Raw genomic sequence first — 12,745 nt, forward strand, 5'->3', positions numbered from 1 at the left:
CAGAGGCACCACCTCTTCCCTGTTTAGGCTCTGGTAACAAATAAAGCAATTTTATCACTTCTGGAAGCACATCTAGCAGTGATGCTCGTGCAGGAGGTGAAGGCTCCTCATGGAGCTGTTTATTTACACACACTAGAAATAAACCTATTAATTATACACACTTTATATATTACATGTACTTCGTGTGAGATGTAAATACTTCCCTTTGCCAGAGATAGGACAGATCATGAAAACCCAGGCAGAGCTGTCATTCCAATTGCAGGTTTATTAAAATCTCTGGTCCCATCACAAGACACGTGGCCAGCACAGTGCTTCCCCTTCATTGGATGTTGCAGAAAAATCAGTTTAAAAACCAGCCATGTCCTCCTGGTTTTAAAACCAGCCATGTCCTCCTGGTTTAAAAAACAGCCAAGTTCTCCTGGTTTAAAAACCAGCCGTGTCTCCCTGGTTTAAAAACCAGCCAAATTCTCCTGATTTAAAAACCAGCCAAATTCTCCTGATTTAAAAACCAGCCATGTCCTCCTGGTTTAAAAACCAGCCAAGTTCTCCTGGTTTAAAACCCAGCCATGACTCCCAGCCATCTCTGTCACTGAGATGTGGCACTGCCATGGACCCTGCCTGGGAAGGAAAGCATTTTTGGCGTTTTTGCTTTGCTAGGACAGAGGCTTTGAGGTTTGAAGGTAATTAGGCAGTGAAGGGGTTGTTCCCACTAATGAGTGCAGCACTGGGATGGACTGGAGAGGTGCAGCAGCTGCAGGTGAGTGGCTCTCACCACGTTCACGCCTGTTTGTACCACCAAAATTCACTTGGTTGCCACTCGGTTCCTTCCTAACCGTGCCCTGCCAGTGTGGCAAACAGATCTAAACGTGAAGCTTTAAAAGGCATAAAGTGATCTACAAACTCAGCCTGGTGAGCCCTAAAAATTGACTCACAAGTCACTTTGGCTCCTTGTGTGAGCAAATCTGTGGACCATTGTTAAATTTTGTCCTGGCTACTTCAGCATTAGCACAAATTACAAAGTTATGAAAAATCCTCAGTCAGCATCGTGATCCAGCACACAGAGGGTGGTTCTTACAACCCCAGTGCCACCAGTCAACCGTAGGTGGGGGTTTTTAGCTCCTTTTCAAGTTTCTGGATCTCCAGGTAGAGTTTCTGGACTTCCAGCAGGGTTTTCAGGTCTGACAGAGGAATTCCACACTGGAAAGTGGCTTTGTTTCGGAGAATCCTCTCACACACTTCAGGCTTCTTCTTTAAAAGAGCCAAAACAAAGGCAGAGTGAGACTCCAGTGCAGGTGACAAAGAAACCACCCTTGCCAAGCTGGAGTGAAGGTATTCCAGGCTATAAATGGGGCAGGAAACAGGAAAAATGGGGCAAGAAATGGGAAAAATGGGGCAGGAAATGGGAAAAATGGGGGAGGAAACAGGAAAAATGGGGCAAGAAATGGGAAAAATGGGGCAGGAAACAGGAAAATGGGGCAGGAAACAGGAAAAGGGAGCAGGAAACAGGAAAATGGGGCAGGAAATGGGAGAAATGGGGCAAGAAATGGGAAAAATGGGGCAAGAAATGGGAAAATGGGGCAAGAAATGGGAAAAATGGAGCAAGAAACAGGAAAAATGGGGCAGGAACAGGAAGAATGGGGCGGGTGGTGGTACTCACACAGGTGGGCGGTGGTGCCCAGGTGCCATCGGCTGAGCAGGTGGTTTTGGAGGGTGTCCCTGAGAACCCATCGCGCCTGCAGGAGAAGGGCACGGTCTCGTTCACCTCGTACCACGCCTTGTTGAAAGTCACCCAAACGTCCTCCTGCCTCGGGGGCTTGGGGCACTGAACTGGAGGGGAAACGCACAAAAATTCAAATAACGGGAGGGGATGGAGGAGGAAACACCCAGCAAGCAGCGCCCGGGCTGGGCGGGCAGGGCTGGCACTCACCTGGCTGGCAGGTGGGCAGGGGCGGGCCCCAGGTGCCGTCAGCCAGGCAGCGGCTCTGGGCAGCGCCGTGCAGCCTGAAGCCCTCGTCACAGGAGAAGTTCAGGAGCAGCCCGTAGGGGAAGGTGAAGCTCTGAGGGCTCATCCTGCCCCTCTGCACCACGGGCTTGGGGCACCGAACCGCTGCGGGGCAGAGCGGGGCTGGGAATGGCTCTGGGCACAGCAGGGCTGGGCAGAGCTGCTGCTCCTGGCCCCTGCTGGCCCCAGGCAGGAGAGCCAGAGCTGGCACTGCCAGAGGCAGCAACGCCCCTCCTGTGAGGGAGGCAGCACCCCCAGGCAGCCCTGGCAACCCTAACACTGTCCCTAGGGCCTGGCTCAGTCTGATCCCACATCCTGATCCCCACCCTGACCCCCACCCCAACCCCACACCCTGACCCCCACCCTGATCTCACACCCCGATCCCATACCCAGATCCCACACCATGATCCCACACCCTGATCCCACACCCTGATCCCACACCATGATCCCACACCCTGATCCCATACCCTGATCCCACACCCTGATCCCACACCCTGATGCCATACCCTGATCCCACACCCCGACCCCCACCCCAACCCTACACCCTGACCCCCACCCTGATCTCACACCCCAATCCCATACCCTGACCCAAAACCCTGATCCCGTACCCTGACCCCCATCCTGACCCCCACCCTGACCTCCCACCCTGACCCCCCACCCTGACCCCCACACCCTGATCCCATACCCTGATCCCACATCCTAATCCCGTACCCTGACCCCCACCCTGACCCCCCACCCTGATCCCACATCCTGATCCCATACTCTGATCCCATACCCTGAACCCCACCCTGACCCCCACCCTGGCCCCAAACCCTGATCCCCCACCCTGATCTCACACCCCAATCCCATACCCTGATCCCACACCCTGATCCCATACCCTGATCCCACACCCCGACCCCCACCCCAACCCCACACCCTGACCCCCACCCTGATCTCACACCCCAATCCCATACCCTGACCCCAAACCCTGATCCCAGACCCTGATCCCACACCCCGGCCCCCACCCTGACCCCACACCCTGACCCCAAACCCTGATCCCCCACCCTGATCCCACATCCTGATCCCAGACCCTGATCCCAGACCCTGATCCCACACCCCGGCCCCCACCCTGACCCCCACCCTGATCTCACACCCCAATCTCATACCCTGACCCCCACCCTGACCCCCACCCTGACCCCCCCCTCACCCCTGCACTGGGGGGCGGCCCCGCTCCAGGCCAGGCTGTGCCCGTCCTCGGAGGTGCAGTACAGGGCCGGGTCCCCCAGCAGGGACAGCCCCTCCGAGCAGCTGTAGGTGACCTTGGTGCCATAGGGGAACTCCGTGCGCCCCCTGCCCGAGTGCTGCCCGAAGGGGGTGGCTGGAGGGGGCCCACACACTGCGGATACAGAGAGATTGGTGCAGTTATCATCATCGGGTGAGAATCAAAAACATTCTGTGAAATCAGCACAAAGTTCACCTCGTGCCTGGTGTGAGGCAAATTCACAGGGAGCTGCTGCCTCATTGTGACCTCTACACCCGCCCAGGGCTCCAGAAATATCAGAATATTGCCAGTGCTGCCCTCACCATCCCTGGAAGTGTTCAAGGAACATGTGGATGTGGCACTGGGGGCTGTGGTGGCACTCAGAGCCTGGAGCTGCTGATGTTGGAGCTTTTTCCCAACTTTGTGACTCCAATTCCAACTTTGTGACTCCAATTCCAACTTTGTGACTCCAATTCCAACTTTGTGACTCCAATTCCAACTTTGTGACTCCAATTCCCTGGCTCGGCTGTGCCAGGAGCAGGGGCTGCAGGCAGCTCCCTGTCCTGGGGTGACTTTGTGGTGCTGCACCCCCATTGTCTGTTCTGTGCTGTGTGTTGGGTTCTGAGCCTTTAGGGCTGGCTCTGAAAGCAAAGCAGGGAACAAAGCAGCCCCGAGTTTGTTTTAAAACACCTCTGCTCCTGCACATTCCTCTCCTCACTGTGTTTGTCTGAGGCACAGACCAGCAACAGGACAGAGATTATTTTGCTTTTTAGGTAGTTTTAGCTAGCAAGGGCAGAAGAGTTCCCTGGACTGTTTTTTTTTCTTTTTCTTGGGACTCTTTAAACCTGCTCAGGACTGCAAACCCCAGAGGAGCCCTAAGGGCTCCACACAGGGACTGGGAGTGACAAAAACTGAGTGAGCTGAGCTGCCCACGGCAAGGATTTCCTCATCTCTTCGGAGCAGTGAGAGGTTTTATTGTTTCACATTATTCATTCTTTATGCTCGTGGGTGTTTTGTTTGTTCAATAAATAGTTTTTTCCACTTTTCTCTGGACCGGCTGTGGGGAGGGATCTTTGGGGTTGCTTTCCAGAGGGACCCTGCTCGGGGCTTTCCTCCCAAATCTCCCCCAAACCAGGACAATCCCCCGTGGTGGAGGAGAGCTCCTGTGGCCCGGGTGTCACCGTACCTTTGTCACAGAAGGGCAGGGCGGGCTCCCAGCTCAGGTCGGCCCCACAGGTGATGGACGGGGAGCCCCTGAGGCCGAAGCCCTCCAGGCACTGCAGCCTCACCCGCGCCCCCACGGCGTAGCTGCCCCTGCCCTCATCCACCTCCTTTCCGTGGGGGATCTCTGGCTTTGGGCAACGTGGCTCTGGAAATAGTGGAAAATTAAGGATGTTTTGTATCCTCGAGAGAAACCCCAGCCGTGCTTTCTTGTGGAGGAGAGCCAGCAGCCACGCTGAACCCCGGGCAGAGAAGGGACCATCCCCAGGAGCAGGGCTCAGGCTGCCCCTGCAGCCCAGAGGGGCAGCGCTGGGAATTGTCCATGTCTAATGCTGGGAGCTGCACAGGCTTGTCCCTCCTGGAGAGGTTTTCCCTGAGTTTTTGTGGCTATTTCTGTGGTGCTGGGTCAGGAGCTGGAGCAGTTATTTTCCCTGAGTTTTTGTGGCTGTTTCTGTGGTGCTAGGTCAGAAGTTGGAGCAGTTATTTTCTTATTTTCTCTGAGTTTTTGTGGATATTTCTGTGGTTCTGGGTCAGGAGTTGGAGCAGTTATTTACACTCATTTTCTCCTGACAGGGGAAATGCCTTGGGAACATCCCCTGCTCCCCAGCCTGGTGTCAGCAAAGCAGCCCCAAACACAAACCACATCCCCCTCCAGCTGGGTAAATGTCTCCCAGGGCTTCTCAGGAGCCTCCCAAGCCTCTAGAAACTTCCAACACACCATCCCTGCACCCTGCAGACACCACCTGAACCCTGCCCTTTCCCCATGGGGCTCATCTGGATATTTTTCTGCCTGCATTTCCCACCTAAACCCAGGAGAAGCAGATCTGGGAGTGGAGGAAAATCCTCCAGGGCTCCCAGCACGCTCCCCCCAGCCCTGTCCCACCTGGGGCGCACTCTGGCACTGCTGGGTCCCAGGCGCCGTCGCTGCCGCAGCGCAGGGTGACGCTGCTGCCATGCAGAGTCTTTTCTTTGAAAGCAAATCCTTCCGAGCACGCCACCTCCAGCCTGTCCCCGTACTTGTAGCCCTCCTTCTCCTCCCGCCACGGGTACAAGAGCTTTCCATTTGGGATGTGCGGATCTGGGCAAGAAGTTCCTGGGAAAGGCCGGACATCAGCGAGGGTGAGACCACGGCAAAGCCAAGTGGGTGACAGGAAATTCATTGTGAAGAGCAGGGATGGATTTGTTGTAGGACACAGACACATCGTGACATTAAATCTGCCCCCAAAGCAGCCCTGGGCTCCCCCGGGGGCTGGAATGTTTGTGGTGCCCCCTCAAGACCACAAGGGACATTTTCCAGAGGTTCAAGGGACCGGGAAGCAGAGCTGGCAAATAAAGCAAAGCCAAAACTCTGGGGAATAAATCAAAGGAATTCCAGAGTCAGCAAAGACCCTGAGGCATCCCCCTGTCCCCCAGGCTGTCCCCACCCCACGGCAGCTCCCTCACACACCCTGGCAGGCACAGGTAAGCCCAGGCTCTCACTTTCACACGGAGCGGGGGTTTCACTCCACACGAAGTCCTGCAGGCAGGTGACGTTCCAGGTGGCCTCCCCCGAGCTGAACCGGTGGCCCTGCTGGCACTCGTAGGTGACCACGGTGCCCACGGGGAACAGATTCCCAGCCAGCCTGGCTTTGACAGCGTTCCCCACCTCCGGGGGGTCATCGCAGCTGCCTGGGGGGAGACACCAGCTTAGGGACAGGGACACATCACAGGCCTGGGAGGGAGGGAATTCGGGTAAACCACGGGCTCACATTGCTCATTCTGAGACATTGAATCATCCACCTTCAGGAGGGGTAAAGAGGGAATGCAAAGGAGACAAATGAAGATATACGAATATATATATATTTTTTTTTTTTTTTTTCCCTGGAGGGAGACTTTTTTCAAGGGCATGGGGTGACAGGACAAGGGAGAAGGGCTGTAAGATGAAGGAGGTTGGGTTTCAATCAGATATTCAGAAATTCTTCCCTGTGAGGGTGATGCCCAGAGAAGCTGTGGCTGCCCCAACCCTGGAAGTGTCCAAAGAGAGGTTGGAACAACCTGGGACAGTGGAAGGAGTCCCTGCCCATGGCAGGACGTGGGTGAGATGAGCTTTAAGGTCTCTCCCAACCCAAACCATTCCAGAACTCCACGATTTTCACCGTTACAACAACCCATAACTCCCATCCCAGCAGACACTCTCTGGGCAGGGTGGAGGGTCCCAGGGGCCGTCCCTGCACACTCACTGCGCTGGCAGAGGGGCAGGGGGGGCTCCCAGAGGTCGCTGTCCCTGCAGGTGGAGGCGCCGCCGCCGCTGAGGCTGTAGCGAAAGTCGCACTCGAAGACCACGGTGTCCCCAAAGGTGTAGCGGGGCCGGTACCCGGCCAGCAGCCTCCCGTTCTCCACCCTGGGCTGCTCACAGGTCACCACTGCGCCGGGGGAAGCACACAGGCACTCAGCAGCACGCCCCAGAGGGCAGGGCAGGCTTTGGAGAAATGTCTCCATCGCCTTTTGGGTACCCAGGGCAGCCGGCGGGGTGACCTGGGGGGTTTGTACACCTCGCCCCTGTTACAGCAGGGTTAAGGTAAAGCATAGAGAGAACAGGAGAGCAGGGAGTTTTTCTATTTTACAGCACATCAGAGGGAGCACCTGCCCTGTGAGCACAGTGAAACCCCACTCCCACATCCCTGCGGACACGGTGGGCGTGAGGAGAGATCCTAATTCCTGTCACAGCACCCAAACAGAGGCTCCCATCTACGGAATTTCTCCAAGATCCAGGCAGAATCAGCTCTGTGGGGTTCAGTGACTCTGGGGGTGTCCAGCCCCTCACAGAAAATGGCTGAAAGAATTTAGCGAGACAGCACGGTTGAGTGTGCCTTGAAAAAGCAAAAAAAGTTTTAATAAAAGAAGAAAATGATACAAAAACAAAGCACAAATCTGAGCACAGAATAGGGACAGGTCCCATACACCTGCTCCAACACCTGGAGAATGCATTGGGCACCTTTGTTTTCTCTCTTATCTACATAATGATTGATTATCTACAAACTGCCCACAGAAACAGCCACAGGTTTTGAAGAACAGCTAGAAAGTCCAACAGGGGTTTCTGTCCTGGCACCACCGTGAGAAAGGCATGGAAAGCTCTAGCTAAAATCCCTAATATTTCTAGAGGTAAATCAAAACTTCTTTCCTCACACAGAACTGCCCACTGGGGGTGTGGGGGTCCCTTCCTACACCCATCCAGAGGAGTTCCACTGCAGGAGGGTGAGGGAGAGGGGGGGTTCCAAGGGGAAAGAGCCGGGCAGGAGCAGCTCTGCCGGGGCTGGGGTGAGGGAGCAGCTCACCTTTGCACTCCGGGGCTGGGCTGCTCCACTCCCCGTTCAGGCCGTCCCTGGTGGTGCAGAAAATGGAGGCGTCTCCCACCAGGGAGAAAGGTCTCTGTCCCCTCCTGGGGCTGTGGCAGCGGTAGGTGACAGAGTCCCCGTACTGGAAATGCTCCTTGTCCATCCCATTGTGCTGCCCATTCTCTATTTCTGGAGGGGGGGCGCAGGGAATCACTGTGGGAGGAGGGGAGGGTCGCCATGGGAAGGAAGAAGAAGAGAAAAAAAAAAATTCTTTTTAAACCAAAGATCTGGCCAGGAAAAGGTGGAAACAGGAGGTGGCAAAAGGGTCAGAAATGAAAGGCAGGTCTTGAGAAGCTGCACCAGCCCCGAGCTCTGAGTGGGCACTGAGCAGGTTTGGGATATCCCAGGCTCAATTGCAGCTGCATCACTCCCAGAGAGTGAAAGAGGAAGGGAAACACAAATTAACACAGATTAACACAGGTTAAAAATGTCTTTCCAGGCTCCACCATGTGCTGAGATGCCAAAATCCTCAGCAGAGCAACACAACAGCTTCTTTATCCAGCCCAAGGCACATCCCAGATAATTAAAGAATGGATAATTAAGGAACTCTGCTTACCCTCACAGGTGGGAATATCTCTGTTCCATCTGAGAACCTCATTTCTGACCACACATTCAATCTGAGAGTGTCCAATCAGCCTGTACCTGTGTGAGACAGGGAGAGGGAATTTCCCCACAGGCTCAGCCCTGATGTGTTACCCACACCAGCACCAGGAAGGTTTGGGCTCCTTTCTCAGAACTCCAGCAGATCAGAAATTGGTCGTATTTTCTCGAGGACACACTTGGCTTTTGACAAAAGCATTTTTTTAAATTAAAAAATGGCACGTTTCTAAGGAAAAGAATATACTTTATCAATATACTTACAGCTCTGAGCTCAGCATTCACATCTTTCCTTCAAAAAGGAAAGTGGTTGGGAGTGGTTTGGAAAGAGCCAGGATTCTGAATTTGGGAAGAACTGCCCCAAAGCAGGAGGTGAAAACACTCACAGTCAGTCTGAGATCTCGCACAGGAAAACTTCAAAGGTATTTCAGTCAGAATCTGCAATCACCCACACGGGGGAGGCTCTGACAGAGGGGGGAAGCTCTGGAGGGCTGGCAGGGAGGAGCAGCCCGTGCCCAGGGGCTCCCGGCTTACCCCGTCCCGCAGGTGAAGTTCACCGTGGAGCCGAAGGTGAAGGCTGCCGGCAGCTCCAGCCTGCCGTGGGGCGGCTCCCCGGGGTAGGGACACGCCTTGGCTGGGGACAACAGGCTCCAGTCAGCCCCCAGCTCAGTGGAAAGCCCCAGAGAGCCCCGGTTCTGAGCCAGGGGATGGTCAGAGGCTCCAGATGTCCCCTCCAGCCCCAGGTTATTCTGAGCCGGTTCTGAGCCAGGGGATGGTCAGAGGCTCCAGGTGTCCCCTCCAGCCCCAGGTTATTCTGAGCCGGTTCTGAGCCAGGGGATGGTCAGACACCCCCAGGTGTCCCCTCCAGTCCAGGTTATTCCGTGGTTCACGTGAGCTGTGGCCTCTGGGGTTTGCAGTGGCTGTGGCAGCGTCTCTGCCCTGCTGAGGATTCTCCCTCTGCAGCCCAAACGCTCCTCTGGACACAGGAGCTCAAAGTGCCTGAGCAGAGGGAGCAGCAGCGAGGCACAGGCAGCACCAGCGCTGATTTCAGCTCCTGCCAGCACCCAGAGGAACAAAACCTTTCCTTCAGTGCCACCATCCCAGGGCTGGCTTTGGGTGCTGCCCCAACGGGAGCAGCTGGCAGCAGCAGCAAAGAAACCAAAGCCACAGAATCCCAGCAGGGTTCGGGCTGGGAGGGACCCTGGAGATCATCCTGTCCCACCCGAGGGCAGGGACACCCCCAGGAGAGCAGGGACATCTCCCAGGAGAGCAGGGACACCTCTCGGGAGAGCAGGGACAGCTCCCAGGAGAGCAGGGACACCTCCAGGACAGCAGGGACACCCTCAGGAGAGCAGGGACAGCTCCCAGGATAGCAGGGACAGCTCCAGGAGAGCAGGGACACCTCCAGGACAGCAGGGACACCTCTAGGAGAGCAGAGACGCCTCTAGGAGAGCAGGGACACCTCTAGGAGAGCAGGGACACCTCCAGGACAGCAGGGACACCCTCAGGAGAGCAGGGACAGCTCCAGGACAGCAGGGACAGCTCCAGGGGAGCAGGGACATCTCCCAGGAGAGCAGGGACAGCTCCCAGGATAGCAGGGACAGCTCCAGGAGAGCAGGGACACCTCCAGGACAGCAGGGACACCCCCAGGAGAGCAGGGACATCTCCCAGGAGAGCAGGAACACCCTCAGGAGAGCAGGGACACCTCCAGGAGAGCAGGGACACCTCTCAGGAGAGTAGGGACACCTCCCAGGAGAGCAGGGACAGCTCCAGGATAGCAGGGGCACCTCTCAGGAGAGTAGGGACACCTCCCAGGAGAGCAGGGACAGCTCCAGGAGAGCAGGGACAGCTCCAGGAGAGCAGGGACATCTCTAGGAGAGCAGGGACAGCTCCCAGGAGAGCAGGGACACCTCCGGGACAGCAGGGACACTCCCAGGACAGCAGGGACACCCCGGACACACTCACGTATGCAGATGTCGCTCGGGCCGTGCCACACCCCGTCCTCTCCGCAGGTGAGGACGTTGGGAGTGTAGGGTTTTCTCCCGAAGCCCGGCCGGCACACGAACTCCATCCTGTGGCCCGAGGGGAAGAGCCCCGAGCCCGCCAGGGGCTGCCGGGGCTGCGCGGACTGCGAGCGCGGCGGGGCAGAGCACAGACCTGCGGGGAAAACCTCAGAAACCGGCTGGGAGCAGCTCCGGGGGGACCCCTCAGAGCCCCCCGAACCCCTCAGAGCCCCCAAAACCCCTCAGAGCCCCCAGAACCCCTCAGAGCCCCCCAAAACCCCTCAGAGCACCCAGAACCCCTCAGAGCCCCCAGAACCCCTCAGAGCCCCCCAAAACCCCTCAGAGCCCCCAAAACCCCTCAGAGCCCCCAGAACCCCTCAGAGCCCCCAAAACCCCTCAGAGTCCCCCAAAATCCCTCAGAGCCCCCCAAACCCCTCAAAGCCACAAGCAAGAAGGGCAGCCTTTGGCGGGCAGGGGTCTGGAGGGGCTTCACCCCTCCGGTCCTGCCCCCCACGCCTCGCCCAGCAGATTGGACAAAAAGTCCAGGCGAAGATTTCTGGACTTTTGCTCCCCATTTAGTATAAATTATTGCACTTTTTTCAGCTAAAATAGTTTGTATCTGGGAAGAAAAGGCAAAGCAAGATAAATTATTGCACTTTTTCAGCTAAAATATTTTTGTATCTGGGAAGAAAAGGCAGAGGAAGATGGATTCTGACCCCACGGATTTACAGAGCCCTTGAAAGGCAAAGACGATGAGGAAAACAGAATATTTGAGCCTTGTAAAGCCCAGGGGAAGGTTTTCCTTCAGGGCAGCTCGGTTTATCCCCATGGACTCGTTCACTTACTGTGGGCAGTGACGATGAGAGCGGCACTGAGGAGTGACCCAAGGACAGCAGCACCACCCCTCGGCCTGCCCAGCCCCGGGGCTGACATGTTTATCCCTGCCTGGAGATCCCGCAGATGTCACCACATTCCCCTCCTGGGCCCGTGTCTGTGAGGAGAGCACAGGGCTGCTCAGGGGTGTTTGCACTCAGCATCTGCACAGGGCTGATCTCCCCACCCTGGGCAGTTCCTGCAGCCACAGGAGAGGAGCAGGAGGAGCAGGAGCTGAATTATTGTGGAAATTTGTGGGTAAAATGCTTTATTTGTAGTAATAAATCTCTTGGAAGTTATTTCCTAGTCAGATGAAACCCTGCTGGAGTCAGCAGCAGAGTTCCCTAATGATGAACTCCCCTCAGGGAGAGAGAGAAGTGTCTAAGAAAAAGTTCCATCAGTTCTGTGCAAATATTACCCGAGTCAGGCTCACAAGTCAGATAAACCAAACTGCTTTACAAAATGGAATTAAAGTGTGATTTGCACTCACCTGGCAGCCCCAGGGATCTGTAGGAGCCCTCTCTGTGTTATCCAGGGTCATTCATGAGCCTGAACCCTCCCAAAGCTCCGTAAACTCCCAGTGCCTGCTTCCCTCCTGGGGGTGAGGGTCCCCCTCACTGCCCTAAACCCAACCCTTCCCATGCCTGCTCCACTCCTCTGCCTCTCCTTCCATCCTTGCCACGCCTCCTGGTTTAATCTGATTTAATTTCCTGACCTCAGTGCTGTGGAGCTGCTCCAGTGCAGCTCCCAGGAGCAGCTCCTGTGTGGGATTTGTCTGGGATTTGTCTTACCTGGAGGTGTGGAGCAGGAGATGGAGAGCCCTGGAGTGTGCAGCACTTGCAGGGTGAGGCAGGGACTGCTCTCCTCCAGCCCCCAGGCTCCAGCCCTGCCAAAGGAGGAGTTTTAGAACGCCCACAAGTTCAGAGCCGGCCCAGAGAGAAGTTTCAGTTCTGCAGCAGGCAGAGCTGGCCCGCTGACCCATAAATCATTAACTCCTGAGCAAAAAGAAAGGAGTTTATTCCACCCCCAGAGCAAAACACTACAAAACTGAATGCAGCCCAAGCAGATGTTGAAATTGTTTGGATTTTATGCGCGGAGGGGCCAAAACTTTGAAACAATCCTTGCTCAGCTGCTCCCTGGGACCTCGGGCACGCTGTGGGGTGTCCTCAGCAGAGCTGCTCACCCCAGGGCACGGCCACCCCGAGTTCACCCACCCCAGAGAGCCAAGGGCAGAATTCCAGAGGGGATTCTGCAGGCAGCCCCACCCAAGCCTGTGGAAGCAGCACAGGAGGAGCCGGGAGCATCACTGGGAGCTGAGCACGCAGAGAATTCCAGAATGGTCTGGCTGGAAAGGACCTCAGAGCTCAATTCCATGGAAACCCGGAGCTTCTGAATCAGCTGAAACACCCTTCAAACTGAGGGGAGAAAGGGAACA

The 12,745-nt window shown here is 56.1% G+C and overlaps 1 protein-coding gene across 3 annotated transcripts; it reads right to left on the bottom strand.

Moving 5' to 3' along the window:
• Positions 1-75: 75 nt before the first annotated feature.
• LOC134561552 (complement component receptor 1-like protein) lies at positions 76-12,258 on the bottom strand. 3 transcript variants are annotated; one of them, XM_063418675.1, is made up of 14 exons: positions 12,102-12,258; positions 11,283-11,428; positions 10,400-10,591; positions 8,969-9,068; positions 8,394-8,479; positions 7,778-7,990; positions 6,683-6,865; positions 5,943-6,131; positions 5,347-5,556; positions 4,429-4,611; positions 3,189-3,377; positions 1,928-2,107; positions 1,658-1,827; positions 76-1,245 (listed from the first exon to the last, which is right to left on the bottom strand). In XM_063418675.1, exons 2-14 carry the CDS (start codon positions 11,368-11,370, stop codon positions 1,093-1,095), a joined length of 2,136 nt encoding a protein of 711 aa, XP_063274745.1. In that variant the 5' UTR covers positions 11,371-11,428; positions 12,102-12,258; the 3' UTR covers positions 76-1,092. The 3 variants fall into 3 exon arrangements, with proteins under 3 accessions (XP_063274745.1, XP_063274743.1, XP_063274744.1); XM_063418673.1 differs by having other exon boundaries at positions 76-1,248; positions 12,102-12,257; XM_063418674.1 differs by lacking the exon at positions 12,102-12,258 and adding an exon at positions 11,801-11,821 and having other exon boundaries at positions 76-1,248.
• Positions 12,259-12,745: the final 487 nt, after the last annotated feature.

The sequence above is a fragment of the Prinia subflava genome, chromosome 23 (assembly GCF_021018805.1).
Source record: "Prinia subflava isolate CZ2003 ecotype Zambia chromosome 23, Cam_Psub_1.2, whole genome shotgun sequence".
Classification (NCBI taxonomy): Eukaryota; Metazoa; Chordata; class Aves; order Passeriformes; family Cisticolidae; genus Prinia; species Prinia subflava.